The 24,066-nt window shown below is 36.7% G+C and overlaps 1 protein-coding gene across 2 annotated transcripts in view; it reads right to left on the minus strand.

Moving 5' to 3' along the window:
- Positions 1-13,610: 13,610 nt before the first annotated feature.
- Positions 13,611-24,066, minus strand: part of SATB1 (SATB homeobox 1) — a 75,986-nt gene continuing 65,530 nt past the window's right edge. Inside the window, exons 10-12 of one of the 2 annotated variants that reach the window (XM_023513722.1) lie at positions 17,055-17,258; positions 16,376-16,471; positions 13,611-14,726 (exon numbers count right to left, since the gene is read on the minus strand). In XM_023513722.1, the coding sequence (XP_023369490.1) occupies positions 14,208-14,726; positions 16,376-16,471; positions 17,055-17,258 (819 nt within the window). In that variant the 3' untranslated portion in view covers positions 13,611-14,207. The remainder of the gene's footprint in view (positions 14,727-16,375; positions 16,472-17,054; positions 17,259-24,066) is intronic. The other variant, XM_003781730.3, reaches the window with a different exon arrangement.

The raw sequence follows: 24,066 nt of genomic DNA on the forward strand, positions 1-24,066 counted from the left end.
TGGTGGCAACTTATATTAACTAAGTAAATAACAGAGGTTGAAAAAAAATTTAATGGAATTTATTTTTAAGAGCTGTTCTGAGCGGAAGGTACAGAGATTTTCCATGCATCCTGCCATCATTATCATGCATACACAGCCTCCCCATTATCAACACCCCAGGTACCTGCGGTACACCTAATGGACCCACATTGATACACCATCTTCACTTAGAGTCCACAGTTCCCATACAGTTTAGTCAAGGTGTTATACATTTTATGGGATTGGACAAATTTATAATCACATGTATACTCTATTATGGTATAGTATAGAGCAATTTTATTGCACTAAGAATCCTTTGTTTTCCACCAATTTATCCCTCTCTTTCCTTTAACCCTTACTGATTTCTTTTTTATATCAGTTTGAGATTTCCTGAATTTTAGTATGATTTTGTTCTATTTCGAAATGCAATTTTTTTTACCACCATGTTATGAGATTCTGGAACTTCTGGAGCTTATTTCAATCCTCCATTTTAACAGTCATTTCTTGACATTGCCCTGGTAAAGGAGGTAGGGAAACCACCTTTTTATTTTAAGAGGAGGTGGGAGTTCTAGCTCCCCACGAGGTCTCTGGTGATATTTCCTTGGCTGGGAAAAGTAGAAGTACTTTGTTATTAAACCCCTCACCCCACAGTGGCCTCTGCTGACAGCATTGGTGGGGTGGTTTGTTGCCACTGAGCAGTGGTTAAAGTCCTGACTGTCCACTAGGACTCGTCCAACACCTGCCCCTGAGAATACTGGGAAACCTCGTTATTCTCTCTCTCTCTCTTTTTTAGATTTTTTATTAAATCATAGCTGTGCACATTAATGTAATCACGGGTGTGATTACAGTGTGGTGTTTTCATATACATTTTGAAATACTTTCATCAAATTGCTTAACATAACCTTCATGTCATTTTCTTACTTATTGAGTTAAGACATTCATACTCTGCTTTTAGAAAGCTTCACTTGTACCCTTGTAGGATAAACCACAGAGGTGACCCCTCCAATCACCCTCCCTCCACCCATCCACCCCCTCCCTCCCCTCTCCCATCTCCCTCCCCATATTCTAAGGCTATAATTAGGTTATAACATTCCTATGAAAGCTATAAATTAGTTTCAAAATAGGGCTGTGTACATTGGATACTTTTTCTTCCATTCTTGAGATGCTTTGCTAAGAAGAACATTTTCCAGTTCCATCCATGTAAACATGAAGGAGGTAAAGTCTCCATCTTTCTTTAGGGCTGCATAGTATTCCATGGTGTACATATACCACAGTTTATTGATCCATTCATGGATCAGTGGGCACTTGGGCTTCTTCCATGACCTAGCTATGCTCTCTTGAGGGTAGAAATCTAAGCCCCTCACTCTCCTTTCCTGGCTGGGATAGGAGTAGGACCACAGTGCTCTGTTGTGTTTGCCTTTAGTAGGGTACTTCTGTGTAAAGATTTCCATCTTGCTAGGCTGTGATTTTTCTTTTCCTTGAGTGAAAGAGAATAAGATTTGGGGGACTCCTTGTGTCTGTTATCTATTGGTATTTCTGGATTACTGGCCTCTTTGGTTTTAAGTCTGGGATACATGAGGCAAAACTAAAACTCAGGGAACTTACTACTATGTTTTTTCTTGGGTCCTGAAGTCCTAACCTGGTCTGCCTCCTTCTTGCAAATTTTCAGAATGTTTCTGTTTGTTTTATATATACATATGCAGGGTTTTTAGTAATACTTAGCAGAAGGAATAAAGAAAAGTATGTCTACTCCATTTTCCCAGAAATGAAATCTCAATAATTTTTTAAGAATGTAAGGAAATTCTAAGATCAAAAGGTTTGAGAACTGCTAGCCAAATTTTCTTAGGTTTTAGATTTCATAAATATGTAAAACAAAACAAAATACAGGTTTCTTTTATTTATTTATTTATTTTGAGACAGAGTCTCACTTTGCTTCCCTGGGTAGAGTGCTATGGTGTCATCCCAGCTCATAGCAACCTCAAATTCTTGGGCTCAAGTGATCCTCTTGCTTCAGCCTCCTGAGTAGCTGGAACTATAGGCATCCACAACAACACCTGGCTATTTTTAGAGATGGCGGTCTCACTCTTGTTCAGGCTGGTCTTGAACTCTTGACCTGAGCAATCCACCTGCCTCACCCTCCCAGAGTGCTAGGATTACAGGTGTGAGCCACCACACCAGGCCTATTTATTTTTTTAAGATAGAGTCTCATTCTGTTGCCTGGGTTAGAGTGAAGCAGCGTCATCACAGATCACAGCAACTTCAAACTCCTGGGTTTCCTGGGCTTAAGCAATCCTCCTGCCTCAGCCTCCCAAGTAGCTGGGACTATAGGCATGTGCCACCATGCCAGGCTAATTTTTTCTATTTTATTGTATGCTGCTCAGATGGGTCATAAAAGATTTTTAAACGTGGTCTCAATAAGGTTACTTACTACTTATTGTGCCATGTAAAGATAGTAGCAAATAAAAGATTATCTCATATTTTATCACCATCTTTTCATAAAAGAGATGTTTTACCACCAAAAGAAAGAAACCAAAAATCTCAGAAGAGGTCGCTGTCCTTTCTCATGTAGAAACTTAGCATTGTAAAACTTTTTACTTCCATTTAAGCATTTTTTGTCTTACTTTTTCTGGTCTAAGGGAACTCTGTTTATCATAGCCACCCATGAGAAGATGAGCACATGGGAAGTTCTGTTCTAGTTTATCTTTCTGGCAACAGGGATTTTAAACTAATACTGTGTGTGTACCTGTGTTACAGGTAATACTTTCCAGATTCATTTTGTAGGGATTGTAGAGAAAGGTATCTTTTCACACTCGATCTGTAAAGTCAAGTTGCTTGTTCTGTGTGGGGCACTGCACCACGTATACTTGAATTTTGGAACGATCATCCACTATGGTGTTACAATAAGTCCCATGAGGAGGTCTGTAATGGCCAAAGGTTGTTGCTGTATTTGCATTAAAATTTTATTATGAGTCTTTCTAATGTTTTTCCCCATATTTTTTACCCTGAGACTATTGTGATAGGTATATTTTTAGTAATACACACACACACACACATATGGATTGATTAGACATATATATAAATAAAATTGAAATAAATATTGAGTCCAATCCAGACAGAATTAGGCTGCGCGGCTGCTTTCCTCTAGACACAAACATTCCTCCGTCTCTGCAGGTTTTCTGAGCTGAAGAGTTAAGGAAGGTGAGAGCAGAGCCCTTTGTTCCTCCCTGCTTCACCAGTGGTCAGGAGAACATTTCTCTAGGATGTGGCACCCACCCCCTGGCCTTTCTGAAATAATGGAGGTGCTGTGTGTAGGAAGGAATCCTTTAAATCCTCACAGTCTTGGTTTACTTCAATGGAACTCTCTCTAGACTGAATCATTTCCCGAAGGGCCATCAAGCCAAGTGCCAATTTAATCTCAAATCCTCAAAGGAAAAGCTTACAGTTGTCAGTGGCGCATCCTTCTCGCCCTTCTCAGGATGGAAATAAAACAGCTCTAGCTTTCTGCTGGGTCAGGAAGCATTGATTGCAGGAGAGAGCAAACGCTCTCACAGTCTAATCAATCTCGCAGAGCAGATGGATACGGCAATTAGTGCAAAAACAATTTTGCCAAGAATATTAACACTTCTAGAGTTTATCAAGAAGGGGTGAAGTTTCTACTCAATAATTTTCTAAATTTATAGAATATTTACTGGTGAGCAACAGGGTACAGGATCTCTGGTCTTATACTCTTGTGTAGGCCAAGGTAATTAATAGAAACAAAAGAATTAGGTTTGATCCACATCATGTGAGATGTAGCACAGAATGAAAGATTTTTCTGGTTAATATATGCTCCAACTCTTTGGAAAAATACTGTAGTGATTATTGTGTTTTCACAGATTATTGTGTTTTCTTTCGTTATCTAGAAGATTGCTTTAATTTTTTTACCTTTACAGACTGAGGTATGGTTTAATGATCTAGCATAGGGGTTAACAAACATGTTCTATAAAGGATCAGAAAGGAAATATTTTAGGTGCCGTGGTTTATATGGTCTCTTTCGCGATCACTCTAACTTTACTGTTGAAACATTAAAGTAGCCATAGAGAATATGTAAACAGGTGGAGATGGATGGCCACATTCCCATAAAACTTTGTTTACAAAACAGGCAGCAGGATAAATTTGGCCTATGAACCAGAGTTTGCTGATCCCTAATCTCGGGAATTCCTAATCTCAGGAATTTCCATTTTCATTCCTTCTCCTCTAACTTTGTATAGTTGATCCTGAACAACTTGGGTTTGAACTGTGCAGGTCCACTTACATCTGGATTTTTTTCAGTATATTGGACACATAGCACATACCAGAAAATTAAGAAAAAGTTAGGTATTCATGAATGCCTGAAATATATGTAGATACTAGTCTATTTTATCATTTACTCATAAAATATACAGAAATCTACTATAAAAAGTTAAAATGTATCAAAATGTATACAATAAACACAGACTAGCCATGGTGCCATTCCCAGTCTGCAGAAATGTAAAGAAAAGATGTGCTATTATCATAAAGGCATAAAATTAATCACACTGTAAAATTATCACTTCTGTAATAATTTGATAACCACCTCCTATTGCTATTGTAGTGACCTCAGTGTTGTGAACATCTACTTAAAATGCCCACCCCGTGACACTGATCATCTCCAATTGAGCAGTTTGTCTTTCTGGTCTCCGTAAAATTGCTTATCACAATGTGACCTCTCATGGTTCTCGTGGTTTTTCGTCGAGTTTGCTACGATACCTTAAACCTTGCATAACATCACGGGAACCATATGAAGCATCGCTAGTGATGCTGGAAATACTCCCAAGAAGCAGGGAAAAGTCATGGTGTTACAATAAAATACTGAATTGCCTAATACGTGTTGTAGATAGAGGTCTGCCTACCATTTGGACGGATGCGGTTTGCTTACCATTTTAGACAGTTGATTCATCTTGTAAACAGATGATGTAAACTTACGGTATTAATAAATACAGTACTGTAAATATATTTTCTCTTCCTTGTGATTTTCTCAATAAATTTGCTTTTCTCTCGCTTACTTTATTGTAAGAATGCTACATGTACTTAATACATACAACATGGAACATATATGTGAATTGTTTATGTTATTGGTAAGGGCTCAGATTTATTTCATGTTATTATGAAAGCCAGCCAACAGTAGGCTATTAACAATTATGTTTTGGGGTAATCAAAAGTTGTGTGTGGATTTTTAATTGTGCAGGGTATTGTTACCCCTAACCCTTTCATTCTTCAATGGTCAACTATATATAAAAATACATACTTGGCTCCACTCCCGTAGTACAGTGGTTATGGCGCCAGTCACGTACATGGAGGGTGGTGGGTTCGAACCAGGCCTGCTAAACAACAATGACAACTGCAACCAAAAATAGGGTTGTGGTAGGCACCTGTCGTCCCAGCTACTTGGGAGGCCAAGGCAAGAGAATTGCTTAAGCCCAAGAGTTTGAGGTTGCTGTGAGCTGTGATGCTACAGCACTCTACTGAGGATAACATAGTGAGACTCTGTCTCAAAAAAAAAAAAAAATTACATACTGTTCCAAAATGAGGACATTAACTGGAAGTACCAAACTTATAAATAGCCAGTGTCTTTGGAATTGTTAAGTCAGTTTTGTGTGCAGTTTCCAGAATTGTTTTTACTCCTCATATGGACATATATAGAAGGTATTCTTCCCCTTCGAGTAATCTCACTTACTAGCCAAGGTCTAGGAAGATAAGAAAGGCTAGGGGAAGGTAGGAATCTTCCCTCCAACATATCCTTCCTACTTCTCTTTCTGTGTCCCTCTTCCTTCTCATAGCTGTCTTCTTCTCTTCCCTGAGTTTTATTCCTTTACATAATTTTCTTCCTGTACCCTTTTGTGTATTTCAACTCCAATTTGATCAAACAGGATTTTATAGATTAGCTTGGCAAACTAATTGGGAGCTGTGTGTTAAATATGCCCTTTCTGTCCAGAAGGATGGTGAATGCCAATGCAAAACTTATAAATGTATTTTGAGAGGTGAAAGATATATTCACCGGAGCTAGTTACATAACGTTTTATCATCAGTAAATAGTAATAATAATGTATCTACATGGTCGTTATACAGATTAAGTGAATTCATATTGTAATGTTCTTAAAACTGCTAGCATTGACTTCAGGAACAAAGCAAAGATATCTTCTCTGACAAAATAGAATAGAAATCTATTCAACATTGTGCTGAGTGTTCTTGCAAATGAAATAAAATAAAATAAAGAAGGTATTTAGATAGGAAAGAAACAAAATAGTCTTTATTCATGGATAACATGATTGGTTATGTGGAAAATCTGATGTGAAATCTACAAAAAAGCTAATAGAACCATTGAGTGAGTTTAGAATAGGTTGCAGAATAAAAAGATCCATATACAAAAAATTCAACTGTCTTCTCCTATACTAGGGAAAAAGTTGGAAGTCAAAATTTTTAAAAATATCATTTGCAGGGCAGAACCTGTGGCTCAAAGGAGTAGGGCACTGGCCCCAAATGCCAGAGGTGGCGAGTTCAAACCCAGCCCCAGCCAAAAACTGCAAAAAAATAAAAAATAAAAAAAATAAATACCATTTGCAAAGGAATAAAAATACAAAATGATTTAGTATTGATAATAACATGAAATAAATCTGATAAAGCTGTGCTAGAACTATACCTGGAAACCATGAAACATTGCTGTGTGAAATTAAAGAAGATCCAGATAGATGGAGAGATGTATTGTGTTTGTGGATCCCAAGATGCAATAGCGTTAATATATCAGTTCCGTTCTCCCCCAAATGATCCATGGAGTTAAAACAGGCTCAATCAAAATTCAGCAGATGATATTTTAGAATTTGACAAGCTAAATCCAAAATTCATAGAGAAGTGGAAATACCTAGAATTACTGAAACAAATTTGAATAATAATAAATTTAGAAGAGTTAGATTACCTGAATGCGATCCTCATTATAAAGTAGATCAGTGATTTTTTGAGGATGGTGATAGAACAGAATGGGAAGAAAAGGAAGAAGGAAGGGGGGATTATTACAAAAGAGCACAAGCAAATGCTGGGATGGAGGACATGTTTATTACGTTCCCGGTTGTGTGTGTATTTGTGTATACACATAAATGTTTCATATTTATTTTTGACATATATCGAAACATCAAATTGTACACTTTAGATATGTAAGGTTTATTTTATGTTCATTATAGCTCAGTAATCTCCGTAGGTACCTCTATTTTATAGAATCTTATGATACGCATTTCTGTATGTCAAGCTTACTTTTCAATTTGTGTTATTTAGATTTTGCATTAATTCTATTATTTTCTTTAGCCCCACTTTATTATGGTATATATGAAAGCCTCAGCAAATTCTTTTTCCAAAGACGATGCACAACAATGGTATATGTCAACAGGATCATGAGATGTGATGTTTTTAAAGGTTAATAAGAGGCTGTTGACACACTTCAGTTTAAACATACCACTAAGAAGGTTGTCCATAGATGTAGTTCTCATCCCATACCATACTTTCAACATTTCTTGTAAATTGTCTGATCTCATTCATTTATTTACCGAATATATATTTCTGTGGCAGTATTTGGGTATTGCCAGTACATAACATTAAATCTGCTTGATCTTAGATAGTTAAGTATAACTATATTTTGAGCACGACATGAAACAGTTAGTCACTAGGTAGAAAGTCCTACTGATGCTGAATGTAGTTTCATCTTGAGAACATTGTTCTTTTCCCAGATGCTCAGTATAATAATTTATTTTCAGAATCATTCCGACACATTGTGGCCTTTGAGTGGTTTGATTTTATTTGATGTATTACCCTTTTTAAAAACATAGGATAAATGCCAAATGCCTCTATGAACTTCAGTATTTATAGCATAGAATTATTAAATAAGTTTTTAGTTTGTCGTTAGAAAAATAAGTTACTGGACTCTACCAATTGGAGTGTGAATTAATCTAATGTTGTTTGAAATACAGGAATTACAAAATCCAGTTAACTTTTTATTATGTTATTTCTATTTCTTGAAGCATGCATCCCTGTTTAGAGAAAAAGTTTTTAGTTTGTCGTTAGAAAAATAAGTTACTGGACTCTACCAATTGGAGTGTGAATTAATCTAATGTTGTTTGAAATACAGGAATTACAAAATCCAGTTAACTTTTTATTATGTTATTTCTATTTCTTGAAGCATGCATCCCTGTTTAGAGAATTTTTTTCTTCTCAGGCTAAGAAGGCTTCTGTCCTCTAAACTTAGCTTTCTTGGACAAGTTGCAAATATTCTACCTTGCTATGTTTTTCTATTGTAGGTGAGCCAATTCTTCATTTTTTCTGCTTCTCACCTGTTTCTATTTATTTGTGTATAAGATGTCAAAGGAAAATGAGAAGTAACACCTCAAAATACCACCTTGAAAAAGAAAATGCCAACAAATTCTTTTCTGCACCTGAAGCTTTTAATTCTTTAATCCACCATGGAATGTTGCTTAATTACATATTTTATTATGCATAACTGAAAATTATGTACTTTAGTTTCAACAATGATATGAAAGCATGTATTGTTTATAAATAAAGAGAGGTTGGTTTGTCTCTATTTTTTTTATATTACAAATATTTGTGGAATTTTCACATGTTCTCCTTCTAAAACTTGGCTATTTGAAAATGCTCAGAGAGCTTTGAGAAAAACTTCAAGTTTTAATGTTTTCTCTGGAAATCACAAAGTTCATGACTTTGCAAAAAACGGGCAAAAGACATTACACAGTTTAAATAATTTTGTCATTTCACCTTAATGTTTCACAAAATATTTAGAGGAAAAATGTTACACTTGTTGAACTGGGCAATAACATCCTTGGGAGTTTATTATCTCTACTTTTGTGTGTTTTTGTAAAATTTCCTATGATTTTAAAAAAATAGTTGGTTTATATTTCATGATAAAGCATTCCATACACTTACTTCATGTCAATTACTTAGTTATCAATATTTTCATATTAGCAAAATACACAATACATTTCTGAAAATGTTAAACTGCAATTGGGGTAGGTTTTGTTCTTTCTTTTCATGTTTTTTGAATTTGAGAAAGCTTTAATTAAGGATTAAAAAAAGAGACAGAAATGTGTAGATAGAAGACCTGGGTTGGAGATGAACGTGGCCACTTAGCTGAACCAATTAGTTAACCTGTTCTGGTTTCCCTTTCCTTTTCTTTGAAGTGAGAATGTTAAGAGCTGCCTTAAGTCTCTCATAGAGGAATGGGACGGTTTAGGAACGTCTGTGGCAGTACCTTACGAAGTGACAGTCTACAAATGTTGTTACGTTTAAAACATGTTTGAGGCCAATGGTAGAAAGGAGGCCTCAGATGGAGAAAGGCTTCATGCTAGATCTAGCAAAACAAATGTCTGGAAATTAAATTTGGAAACCAGGGTGGAGTAGGTGAAACCTGCCCCCACGTTAAGATTCTTTGACAGGTTCATGCACTGGACAAATGCTCATTTTGCATCATACATTGCCACATACTCAACAAATTAGTGGACATATTTTAATGTGTGAACACTCTTCGACATTCTCATTTTGGTTCTTTTTGAGTGGAAAATCAGAGCAGTACACTGGACCGCATTTGGGGCGGGGGGGAGTATGGGTGTGGGTTAAAATATCAAAGTAGCAAAACCATGCTGACTTTGAAAGGTTGAAAGACCTAAATGAGAATTCTGTTAACACTGTTAGGTTGATTTCCAACACATATGCATCATCTCACCAAAAACATCATTTCAAAAGAGTTTAGGAGGTTATCAAGAATTAGAAATTCGCAACCCCATTTCTCTATCCAAAAGTCACCAAATGTGTCCCAGGACATGAATTAAAGACTCAGTCACCATACGGAAAACTTCTTATTTGAATATCACACAAAGGCAAGTATTTCAGATTGAACTCACAGTAGAAAAATACTGTTGAACATTTAATTTGGTGCAAAATACGTCACTTTAGAGTTTGTGTTTACTTTGCAAGGCAACAAATACAATATACTGCTGTACCACATTCCCCCATCAGCCATTACCATAGAGAACAGGGCCCACGTGAAGAGCTTTTGATCAGAATGGATATATTAGCCGCTGAGAATAATTGACAAGAAAAGGTGACTTAGTACACAACCTTGGTACAGGACAAGAAAGTGTAATTGAATTTTGGTAGTGTTCCTTTGATCAAATTAAATTTGGGACATGTATGTTCCACGTAAATAGGGTAATGTAAGAAAGTCTTAAAAATGTTGCTCATCTTTTAAGCATTAATTTCAAACTATTTTTATTTAACATTTGTTAAACAGGTATAGTATCCTGGACATAGACCTTCTACTACATTTCTTTAATTAGGGTACTATATATTTTATAAAAATGTGCATATTAGTAGATTGTAGTTTAGCCTTCGTTAAAAGACATGCAAGTATTTAGTATTTACATTAAAAGGATTGCCTCAGAAGAAACAGTAAATCCATCATATGCTCCCTTAAAAAGTAAAAAATATTTATTTATAAGGTAGACTATATTTTGATATTTTCTGATATTTTAGATATAGTTATTTTTGGTCCTCTGTTGGTTTTCACACTATCATGCAAATTTCCAACTTCTTTTAACACAATAGTCCTATTTCTATGAGCTGTATTATAGGGAATACACATTTTAATTACTCTTTCTTGAAAATATCACCAGGCAGTTCAGAATATCTCGTTTATTCAGAATATTGTGACAATCAAGGACCTTAATACCAGCCAGATGCTAACAATTGGGAATAGGGTTGAATTTAATAATGGCATGTATAGGATTCTTATTTTTACTTAATCTTGAACCATTTGAAGATGTTTTCTATTCAAGCTATGTATTCTTAGATAAACACATATATAGATATCACTACTTTGGAAAAAAAACCCACTTCTTTTAAGCTCAGAATTCCTTAGTACTAAATGCAAATCAATACACGTTTTATACACAGTATGTACAGACTTTTGTCATCAAGCGCCACACAACTAGGGCACACATATCAGTTACCTTGGTTTTCAAACGTTATGTGTCAACTCTGCATATTGTGTGGCAAGGAGATACTATCAACATTATTTTTTGCATAATGTGCAAGTATTATATGGCCACAGAGTGTAATGCAAATTAGTGGCAAAGTGCTGAGTGAAAGAATCCATGACAGATTCAGATGTACAAGGTTGAATATTACCCGTAAACTACCTGACTCTGCTAAGGTCTTAACAGCACAAAGCACTGTGTCATGCCCAACTTTTAAAGTCTTTGAAATACTTGGACACAATGGAACTTTTTACAGGAATTTTACCATAGCCACAGGTAACAAGAGGACTGGCATGAACAGAGGTAAATGCCTTTGGGAGACAGATATGGAAGATTACCTGGGCCAATCATTCAAAATGTGCTATCTTTCTTGAAAACAATCTTACTCCATCGCACATGCCAGGGTTGGGGAAAGAGGGGTTAAAATATCAAATTAGCAAAACCATGCTGACTTTGAAAAGTTAAAAGATCTAAATGAGAATTCTGTTAACATTGTTACGTTGATTTCCAACACACACTCATCATTTCACCAAAACATTATTTCAAAAGAATCCAGACTATCAAGAATTAAAAATTTGTAATCTCATTTCTCTATCCAAAAAAGAATTATCAAATGTCATACCTATTTGACACCTTATGTTAAATGTTAGTCTGATTTTTAAAAAGACATTAATTCTACTCTGTTGTACCTAGTCTTTATCCTTAAATTTGGGGAAGAGGAAGATACTTTTTATTTTACAGTTTTGTAATAGTTCCTATTTTTTAATACATGAAATATAGTTTCTATTTTCTTGATTCAAATTTCTTTGGCTCAAATGATAACTGTTTTGAACTCTACCAAGTAAAAGCATTTTAAAATTATTTTATAATTTAATAAAAAGAACTGGAAACTTTTTCAATACAATTTTAAGTTTGCAACAAACCAGCTGCCTTTAGAGCTCAGCTATGCTTTGAAAGTAAGTTCAATTTTAAAGCTTTATTGGGAGTTTATAATGATCCTATTTCAATTTCCGAAGCAAAAGTTCACCATTTAAGTTACCCTGGTGCCTACCAATGAGTTCTTGGGGTCTGAAGAAATAGTTGGCAGAGAAGAGAAACAATTCCAGAACTAGGTCTTAAGGAACCAAGATACCCACCCCTACTAACATCTAGGAAAACTTAGAAAGAGGAAGCAAAAAATAAAGGGAAAATGAAACCAAAAACAAACAAAACCCCAAAGTGCACCACTGGTCTGGATCCTTCCTGTGATCATTAACACAGTTCATTTTCTACCCAGGCATTTATTTAACTGCAAGAATTTTGAAAACTTGTGATTAAATTCCAGGTGTTTTCTTCACGTAGAGTTATGCCATACACAACCAAGTGAGCTCAGAGTTATTAACGTATTCCATCTACAACTTGTTAAAAAAATGAGGCTTACTAAAGGGGGTTTTATACAGAAGGTCCATTTTCCCCCGTACTTAATGTTATAATTAAATGGCCTTTAAAAGTATTTGTACATTGGCTTAAGGAAACGTGTTGCCAAAATCAAAGTATTTGTGAAATAAATGTAGATGAATCCATTCTAAGCAACTTACTGCTACAGACTGGATTTATGTTATTGTTGGAGTGTCTTTTGACCATCCTGTCTTTGTTCACGAAGCAAAACGTTAGCCAAAAACAGGTTATCATCTTCATTGTGAAATTTCATACCTATTTAAAAATGAGTATGTGTTTGTGATTTAAATTTACAGTGTTTCAAGTGACTTTTCAATTGCTCTTTTTATAATCAGTAAAATAGCATCAGATGAGTATTAACATGTGCCTAAGAGGGCCATCCTTTGACTCTTTCTAAAGTTACTTCACATAAGCAGACAAACCCTACCATGTCATACCATACAAACAATTTTAATTGTGTAGTTACAGTCAATAACCACTCCTAATCAGAACATTTCTGCATAAAGAAAATTGTGATACACTTATAAAAACAGCCAGCTGTAACAAAATAGCTGGTGTTTTCATAGCCATAAACTCATAAAAAAGAAATACACCTTTATACAGAAATTTTATACAGATGTAGCTTTAAAATTGATTGTAAACCAAAGGAAGACACATTGCAAACATCAATTATTTTCACATTAATTGCATAATTTTCTAAGGTGATCTATTAGTTTTATTTACCTAAGCTTATTTGCATGATAGTAAAAATTGCATACAACAATAAGAGTGAAGCTTATAGTATGAATTGCTTGGATAACATAGAGCACTTTTTATAGGCAACTGTGTAAAGCACATTTTCTCTATTTAAAACTTTTAAGACACTTTGTTTTACTGCCCATCAAAATACATTTATAAATAGAAAAGAATCAGTATGGTAACAAGAGAAGCAATATTACATTTAACGGAAACTTCCAAAAAATTAATTACAACATGATGCTGCAGGATCTACAAATAAATAATGAGGACTAAATTGTGTTTCACATTTTCTTTTCCTTTTTTTTTTTAAAAAAAATGTAACAATGAGAATGAAAAAAAATTACAGTGAACTTTTATTTCCAAAATAAAAACAAATTTGAATTACGGCAGTGCCATATAATACAAGGCATTTGTTGGCATATGTCATCTTTAAACTGCATTCCACAGTCTATAGTTCTTTTGTAACATACAATAGAGTAACAAACTCTTTTATTCTTTTGTTTTTTTTAAAATAAGGGGCGAGTTTCCAAAGATCAGTGTGGAGTGCTACAGAAATAATTAAAGGAGAGGAAATCATAATCACAGAAGTTATAATGCTTGTTTGAGGCTCCAGAATAATAATAATTAAAAAAAAATCACTGGTTTCATGCTTACGGGGTACACACCTTGGTGTGTCCCGTGAACACAAATTTTAATACCAAACAATCCTCAATGCTTCACCTGGGGCTGCCAAGCAGTTTGTAAAACAGAGTAAAACATTTAGTGCAGTCTGTATTATCCTTTCCCAACTTTTCTGTTTGTGCAAGTTTCTGAAGATTCATTGGCCAAACAATGAATGACAAAGGTCTTCTGAGAGAATACAAGGTGGACTTTTCATTTTGTTACCAAATACCAGTGGCACTGTTGAGTGAAAATAATACTTTTATCTCAGTCTTTCAAATCCGCGTTAATGTCTGTATTTCCTTCCACCGATAGCTCCTCTTCTAGTTTCACTGAAAAAAGGGTGTTAGCATTTTTATCTTGGACACTCTCCTCTAAATCCTTAAGCAATTCCTCTTCTTTGTACTCTGCCACATCCACCTCTAGACCAGAATTGTCCTTCAGTTTGCCATGGTGCTTGAGATAATACCGCTGGTTCTGAAAGAACTTGATGATGGTGTACTTGGGAAGGTCAAGCTGGGCGGACAGAGTCTGGATGGCCTCTTCATCCGGATACAGGCCCACGTCTTGTATGAAACTCTGAAGGATTCCCAGGGCTTCCACGGAAATTTTTGTTCGTGGCCGGGTCTTCTGCCGGTTCTCGTCGTCTGACTCTGCGGACGAGGCCACGGTGGGCTGCCGTGGGGGGAGGCGGGGGCCGGCCTGGGGCTGTGGCTGCGGCTGCGGAGGGGGAGGCACCTGCTGCTGCTGCTGCTGCTGCTGCTGCTGTTGCTGCTGCTGCTGCTGCTGAAAGGAAACAAACAGACAATCAGAGCTCTGCTTTCTCGGGGTGCCACACAAAGCTGTCTAGGGCTAGAACAGTGGCTACCAATTCCACATACAGCTTCTATGATAGGGACAGAGATTCAGAAGGAAAAGGCAGGCCAGCTAAATGGGCCACAGCATTTAGGAAAAAAAATATCAAAATGAGGTATGAACTGATACAGCTCTGGGGGGTGTGTGTGGGGGATGGTTACCGTGCTGACTTATCAGTGATCAGTGGAGGAAGCGAGAACTCGGTGCTCTGAAAACATAAGCCATAAACCCCATCAGAAGGATACGCATCAAAGGCGAAGACAGCAGATCAAATGATGATGTAAATAATTAACAAAGATTTAAAATGAAGATTTGAGGAGCAGAGATTCCAAAGACATTTCAGAAAGGTGAGCTACAGTGTAGAGGGGAAAGAGACCTGTATTCTGCTCCTTTTCATCGGTTAAAACGTGGAACAAGAATAGAGGACGAGTGTCTGGTCTTATTCAGCTTTATCTCTTCTAGTCCAAAGGGTTTTTGAGATTTTCACATTTGTGCATTTGCTATCAGGCAGTTCCTATTTAATGCACACATAATTTCTTACCAAACTGCACTAGGCTGACATTGCAAGATCTTTTTCTTACCCCAAAATAAAGGTTCAATCCGCTGTATGACGGCTAGTGATTGTTTTGTCTATAGTAAAGTCAGATGTGATTAGGATTTAAATTTAGTGTATATAGACAGTTTTTCATAATTAGTATCTGTACATGTGCAGTAATTTCCACACACAATTATACATAACAAATTTGTGACACATGCACACGCTGTATACTCGATATCCGTAATTCTTATCAGCAAAGCAAATCGACCTGAGCCCATGGCAAAATATTAGAAGGTTTATACTGTGCCTGAGCATTTCCTTCTATCCCCCTAAGAAGCAATTTTAGCAAAAACAATTTACATGTTCTAACAAGTACTGTTTTTTATTACTTATATATCTTTCTCTTTCTTGTTTTTGCTAAACTGCTAAGTTTTCTAGGCTTTCAATATTATTTTAGGACTGGATATCCTAAAGGAATGCGCTTTGTCAATTTGTTATATCTTTAATCCACACTCAATAATGTTTTTGTCTTGGTAGATAGATAACTCTATTATTATTTTAGCTATATACAAGTGTGTGTGTGTATATATATATATATATATTTTTTTTTTTTTTCCCCCCACAGCAATACCAAGAAATAATGCAAGTGATTCAACAAAGATGGTAGAATTTTAGGACTCTAAAAGACAATGGCATTGAAGGAAAAAGCTAAAACATCCCTTTAGATTTAACAGAAATGAGTAATACGGCTCAAGTTCAATCATAAGCAAGGGAGGCCATAAGAACACCAACAAACTACCTCATCTCAGAACTTTCCAGACTAAATTCACAAGGGAGTTCCTTCAATGGATGAATAGAGAAAAGTCCTGTGACATGCCAACCCAAGTGCAAAGCGGAATCCCAAGGCCAGGAAGTGTCTGGCCACAGGTCTGCTTAGCACATCCTTTGCAAGTCTGAAAATCGAGACCCAGGGACCAGGTCTTTACGCCACCCCCTCTGTGTCTCCCTTTCTTGCTGGCAGAGGTAACTTGTGCCCGCTCACCTGAGGAGCAGCACCGAGCCATGGTGCAGGGGTCGGCAGGCCTGGCAAGAAAACTCCTCTAGACTCTCCTTTCCCAAGGGTGGTGGGAGAGGGGCTCTAAAGGAAAGACAAACAGACATGACTCACCCCTAACCTGCGTTCTGTGAGGGTGTGGGGAGACAGCTACAAGGAGCAAGAAGGGCCACCACGAGTACAAAGCAAGATTCCAACGAGGCATCCCTCCCCTCTGCTTTTTGGACCGGAACCAAAATATTAAATTGTGATTCTACAAATTTCCTCTACAGCAACAGCAGTAATTCTTTTTCTTGGGGGCAATATGGTATTAATTAAACCATGTGTGTAGGTGGTGTTTTTGATTCTCAATTTAAAAAAAAAAAAACAGTAACAAAAATGTTAAGTTCTCACACATGAACCCAATACTAACAAAAACATGCTTGCCAATCAAGAAGTCTTAAATGGGGGATTCCTATCACTCTGGGGGTAGGGAGGTGGGAGGTGAGGGTCACAAAAGGTATGTTCCTTTTCCTTTTATCCCCCGGAGCAACATGGCTTTGCATGGTTATCTCTTGCTAAAAAGCCTATGTTTAGACTGGCAGGAAGAAGAGAAACACTAATTTCCCTGCTAAGTTTAAAGCTTTATTTACTTATTGCGATATTGAATTGGCCAAGGTAAACGAACCTGAATCTGCTCTGCTGGAACATGGATAATATGGGGCGGCCTGTCGCCATGGTGATGCACCGCGTTGCTCTCCTGTTCATAAATGGCATCACGTTCTGGCTGAGGAAGACTGAGGAACCTTCGGATCATGGAGAGGTTCTCCCACAGGGTCCTGTTTTCTGGAGAAGGATCTTCTTTCCAGCGTAACAGCTCGCACAACCATCCCTTAGAGACAAGGGCATAATATGTCAGTCCCTGGCTATGAGGGGGGCAAGCATTCCCGTTAGAAGCTAAGAAGGAAAGATGCCATGAATTAACTTTTTCATAAACTCTAGATGCTCCAATCTCCTCTAAATCCTTTTTTTATTTTTTTTTAACCTGTTAAAAGAGGACAGCTGTGGCTATTAAGGAGGCAGGCTCTGTTTTTCTTTTTCTATAATTATTATTATTATTTTCAGAGACAGTTGGTAGAGTGCCGTGGCGTCACACAGCTCACAGCAACCTCCAGCTCTTGGGCTTAAGCAAATCTCCTGCCTCAGCCTCCTGAGTAGCTGGGGCTACAGGCACCCACCACAACCAGCTCAGGCTCTACTAAGTACTTCTAATATCTTAAAGGAAGAACATATCTGTCAGATTCCAAGGGCTAGAGAGCATTTGTCATGGACTTTGCAATACATGAAACAGAAAGACAAAGTTGAGTGTGCTTTCTTGTCTAATGAGTGACTATCTGTGGATAGTGAAGGTACTTAAGAATGAGCAAGACAGATTTTAGAAATACGCTTTTTTCTAAACGGATTTCCCAAGCCTGTCATTTTTGCAGTAGGAAGGACACTATGTGAAGATATTTGTGTGTGTGTGTGTGTGTGTGTGTATGAAAGAGAAAGGGCACGTGAATTGTGTCAGCATAATAAATAATTAGAGTGAGCATTACAAGAATTCTCTAGGAAAGAATTCTCCAAAAGACAGATCCTGGAGGTGTTTGTTTGTTTTGCCTACTACAGTCTGAGCCATTTGTCAGGCAAGAGTTTTAGTAGGTTTCCTGGGTTGGGTTAAGAGGGAAGGAAATGCCCTCCCCATGCTCAGATTTTAGTGGGTCCATCAGAGTACATTTTCTAGCTATCACCTTGGCTGCCATGATGGACACCAAGCAATGGGGTGGGGAGGAGGAATGAGGGTGTCCCACTCAGATCCTCCTCCCCCTGCCAAGGCAGCCACCCTTTAGCTGTTGTGCTGCCTACTAACCCCTCTCAGCTGTTCTCTCCTCTGAAGAAATATCTTGGAACCATCTTACCTGGAGGCTTAAAAGGCTATACCACCACCTCCTCACTGACCCCCTCACCCCAGGAGGCCAGTGATTGGGTGCCCAGTGGGCACCTGCCCTGTTTTCTTGAAATCGACAACTGAGTCTATACCCTTTGATTTCCTTACTAGAGAAGGTTATCACTATTCTTGCTGTCTCCCTCATCCATCTAGGGCAAGATTTTGCTTGAAGCCATATTCTGACTGAATCTCTTCCTTCTCTCCACCTCTCCACACTCCTTCCAAGGCCCTTCCCAAGTTCGAAGGACTCGACTTCCCTTCCAAGGCTATCAGGGGTTCTGACTTAAGACAAAGGAGTTTCTTGGAAATTTCAAGTAAACTATTTGGATGGGAATAAAAAGAATACATTTGTTTACTATATGATTTAGATCTAGCCAAGGAGGGTTTTGTTATGTTACTGGGGGTGGAACCAGAGGATGGAATGAATTTCTTTCCCTTCTCCAACTGAACCATTAAACAGAAAGTACTTCTTCTGATTGCCAAATTCAGTGGACAACATGAAAGTAGCAGTGGAAAGTAGCAAAGCCTGTCACGTTCTCCCCAAAATGGCCCATTTGAGTGATTTTAGGAGAAAAGACAGAACTGAGACGTTAGCTTCCCAAGACCTTCTAACCAGCCAATGGTGACTGATGCTAAATCTTGTGAGTTCCACTAATTTTTCTAAGAGTTTTGATACTCTACTCAGTAGGTCTTTTAATTAAACAAATACATACATGGGATGGTCATGTAGTCATGCACCCATTCAGCGCCACTGAATGCATGATTTGAGGGTAAGAAGGCAGGCAATAAAGTGAATATTTACCTGAAAGAGTATTAGCTAAATAAAACCATCATCATTGTGATTACAGTTCACTGAACATTCTCCTCTTCTAACCATGGCAATTCTCACTTCTAACCATGGCAATAGTGCTCACTTCCAGAACACTATTCATTTCAGCTGTGTTTATGTGACTATATTAACTACAAATGGTATTGGGTATTTGAAGTGTTTGAGACCCACTTGCTTATGGTACCCTGGAGATGTTTACTTCATCTATTACTGGTAAATATCTGCTATCTGCCTTAAGTAGGGTGACCAGACGTCCCGATTTTGGCGGGACAGTCCTGCTTTTCAACAGTTTGTCCTGCATCCCATGGCGTTTTAAAATAGTCCCGATTTTTGGACAGAATGCACGAACGGGCTGGAGAACAAGAAGGGAATATATGGTTTTCGGCCGCCATATGGCTATTTTGCCAGAATATGAGTTTTATATTATTTTTGTTAATTTAATGTTAAACTGTAATAAATAATTGCTGACAAGTGATTATCGAGAACTGCTTATCAAAGTTTGCCTTGTTGTCAGGCCCTGCCCTGCACCAGGCCCTGCCCCGCTCCGCCCCCCAGCCATGTTGTCCTGCCTTACAGATGTTAGAATCTGGTCACCCTAGCTTTAAGCCATGAAAATATTATACATTTCCTATATCTAAGCTATAATATTTACCTTTTACCTCTAAATATTGTTGCTGTGTAGGCTTTCAATATGTATCTTTCAACAGGCTTGAATATTAACTGTGGGTAAGATTACTTTCTCTCTCCCTTTTGGCTGCCTCCTTCAGCTGTAACAACTGACAGGACAACTATCCTTCAACACAGTAAATCACACGATTTTATCTACTTTTCAAGAGAAGTCAAGAGGTTCGTAAAGAACCGAGCAGAAAACCGTTTCAACCTAATGAGCATTCTACTGTTGCAGTAAGTGCTAAACATTGAGCATTTAAGGATTTTTTTTTTTTTTTAGAAATAAATGCTTGTAACTAAAAATTGCTAAAAGTTAAATTAAGAATGATTCATGTAAGAAATGCCTCTTGGAGAAAGCTGAAAAACTCCAGTGATTTTTCACATCCTTTAGAAACTTTTTAAAGTAATGCAGAGATCAGTTAGCACTTGGATAGATGTGAAAAACATGTGGATCACAGATGTTCTTTGGAAAAGAAAATCATTAGTTCTTTTAAAATGGCTAATAATGATAGCTAATTCCTAAACAATCACACTCATGCTGGTTTAACAAATATTTCAGAAAGAGCCCTGACTCATTCAACAAATATTTTGCCCATATTGTCACTGCTGTGTCTCTATACTTATGAGATGGATCTTTATTTTTATTAATTGCCCATGACTAACATAACATTTCCAGTAGTTTGCTATTAACCTTTGCCCTTAAATAATACTTCTAATTCCTTATCTAAAAATAATGCGATGAATTATAAGTTGAAGCATGTCTCTGCTAGCCTTTCAAGACACACGATGATTTTAACAGACTAAAATCAGATGCTCCTTAGAAAAATATTTAACGGTGCAGCTGGGAACTGTTAGCTCTGCGAGGGTATTCCAAAAAAACAAAAAAACTAAAAGCAAAAAGGGGGGCTGCTTTTCCTGATGTGCTTATCTCTTAAGGAATAATGGAAAACAGACATTTTGACATGTTAGTTCTTTGTCAGTGCAGAGAGAAATTGGCTCATTCCCAATTTACACTGGCAAAAATAAGATTAAAATATTCTAATACTATTTAAATACCTCGGAATATTTTGACTACCTCCAATCCTATTGATTGTGACTCTATTAATGATGACAGTAATCTGATCTATGTTTTGTGAAAAGTGACTAAAGAAGCCAAATGCTCTCTCATTACCCAATACCTTTTTCTAGGTCAGTTTTCTATAAGCGATATCATGAGAGCAAATAAACTTGGGGAGACAATGAGTCTGTTAGAATATATGCAATATCTGACAAACAAAAATAATGATTCCCAAAGTGCTACACTGGCTTTTAAGTTGTAACTGTACAGATTTCCTTGGGAGAAGAGTGATGAGGAAGTGAAATGCCTTGCTTTGTTGCAAAATGTGAACATAATTATGTTTTGAAGAGAGGTCTTTGGGACTTGATAGATTATTAGACCACAGGCAAGAATGGGAAACTACTCTTAAATTAAATTAGGTCACAACTGTTCCGAATAGTAAAAATGGTAGGATAAACAGCCTTACGAGACCGATCCATTCTCAGAAAACTAAAATGGTACAAAGATCAACCTAAACTTTAAATGTAGTAAATTTGCCAAGCAACATTACGCTGCATATAAAGAGGGCAAAATATAAACAGTAGCCACATGTAAATAAATTAGTAAAACTTTCAGGATGTTACTACTTTTCAAACTGACAAAGTTTAATTTGACACCTTCTGTTCTAAACCCTTTGTTTCTATTCAAAATCACGCCTTGAGCTGTTGCTATCAATCACAGCACTCTCCTATTACTTAAAAAAACTGGCATGGACCCTGAATAAGCTGAAAATGCCATGCAGATGAATTCTGAGATAATATGTTCAAACCTGTTATATACAACACAAATCCTGTAAAGTTATGTATTGTAAACCTACATTTATTGAGAACTAAAAGTCTTAAATCCATCTGCCACAAAGGAAATACTGTTATGTACTTTATAGTAACCAAGAACCATCTGCAAATGTCTTGCTACCGTAAGCAAGAAAACGGTGCAAGATGCGAACCCTAAGATGCATGAAATAAATAACATTCTTTTGAGGGGTTTTGGTTAGGGATCTCTTAAGGAAATACAAGAATGCGGGGGAGAAAAAAAAGGAGAAGAGAAAATGCAGAGTAACTGCCAAATCAGTACTGCAAAAAAAAGCAAAACAAATTCAATGACAACACAATGGCAATTTATTATGGTCCATGAAACACATGACTGTATGCTCATTTTAAAGGAAAAATTAGCAGTTCTAAACTCAATATTCTAATGATGTGCTTTACTGACAGAATCTTGTTGTACCACATTTAAATAAAAATCCTGGCACCTTCATCTCTCAGCTGCTAATTTCCAACCAAACTCAATCTCTGATTTCCACTCCACTCTTTTTAGAACAGTTAATTCAAGTCAATTCACTTCTAACATTTTAACGGATAAAGGGTACACAGTGTTTTTAATTGAGTCAGGAAAGTAACCTCCTTTCACAAGTGAATTTATTGTACCTATGAAGTCTCCCACACATAAAGAGAGTCCTTACAAGCCAGGTCTGGGATAAAGCTGGGGTTACGTAATGAAACTAGTTTTCTTAGAGAAAACAGACTTCAGTATTCTCTGAGAAATAAAAAAGTCATATAATGCAATATACATATATGTGTGTATTATCATTATGTACATATACATTTTAAAACTAAGAGCTATGAAAAGAGAAAGAAAATGACAATTTTTGCTGCAACTAAGAAGAAAAAACACATTAAAAAAATAGAATGGCAATTTGAGTTCTAAAAAGCAAAACATTTTAAAGACTGTATTTATTTCTCCTCACCCTCATCTCTGATGTGTTATCTGCAGGAGTATTTTGTTCTAATCTCTGGGGCATATAGCATAATAATATATGATATTAAAAGAAATCGATCTAAATAGGAAAGTATCTGATACAAACATTTTAGTGGAAGCATGAATTACATTTTAGTAAGTAGTAGGAACAAGGATTAAGTACATAATCCATTAAATAGTACTTCTAACAAAAAAATCAGTATTGTAGCCTAAACTACACCAGGCATTTTGAATGAGTACATTTTCAACAACAACTAACTATAAAGCTAGCAATTTATCATTCAGCAAATAATTTTCTACTTTTAAAAGAATCTGTAAGTGTTACTTATGCTAATGAAGACAGTTTTTAATCTGCCCACAAACATGCTAATAGAGGGCAATTTTTTTTATTATTTACAAAGCTGTCGGCACTCAAGGGTAATTTCATATCTGTTATTATATGAAGGGAGGGGGGGAATGGGTTCTAATTGTCGGAGCTACTGAATCCCTCACCTTCAGCATAAAGGTTTAAAGGTAACACAAAAGATGTCTTAAACCACCCCTTTTACTGTGTGAAATAAAACCTCACCCATTTAACATCACAGCATTACAGAAGGGCTCTATTCTCATACCTTTTATGCTTTATATGTACTCTGCTCAAATGTAGTATTTAAAACATCACTTTTTAGGGAGCCCTACTGCCAAGACAGAGACGTTTTTTGAGACCTAATGGAAATACAACACCACTGCTAGGTGTGAGGCCTGAATGCTTCACATACCAACTTCCCACTGTTTTTCATGAACAATCATAACACCCTGAATAGTGAGAAACAAAACAGTGGCAAAGCAATACTGAAAGCATTTTAAATTATTTACTAGGTTAAAAGGGTGAAACGATACTCTAAATACATCAAATTTCATCATGTAGGCCATTTCTTGGTGGCAAAGTGGTATTGATCTTTCCAAATGCTTAAAATTAACTATTTTCCAGAAGGTCATTATTTGATTAAAGGCATTAAAGTTGAGGGCAAGAAGCGATGTACTTTTTCTTCTTCCCCATTCAAATCATCATCTAATTTAATAAAAACCATCCCATCATGTCCTGTAATAAAAACGCTTGTCTTAAGATATTGTTCTTTACCTAACATATTAACCTTTAAATGTTATGAAGTTCTTTAGAAGAAAAACCTTTGCTAAAACAGATTATTCTATAACATAATGAGAGGCCCCCACCATTAACATTAATAAAGATACATGTTCTTCTCCATGGAATTAGTAGGAAAAGCATTAATCTTTTCTTCCAGCTTAATAACATCTACTCTGTGCAAAGTGAAGGGAATTTCAGCAGGCACTGTGAGTAACTTTTCCTGCTAACATTGGTC

Source organism: Otolemur garnettii, unplaced genomic scaffold, assembly GCF_000181295.1.
Source record: "Otolemur garnettii isolate 467f Iridium unplaced genomic scaffold, OtoGar3 scaffold00002, whole genome shotgun sequence".
NCBI lineage: Eukaryota > Metazoa > Chordata > Mammalia > Primates > Galagidae > Otolemur > Otolemur garnettii.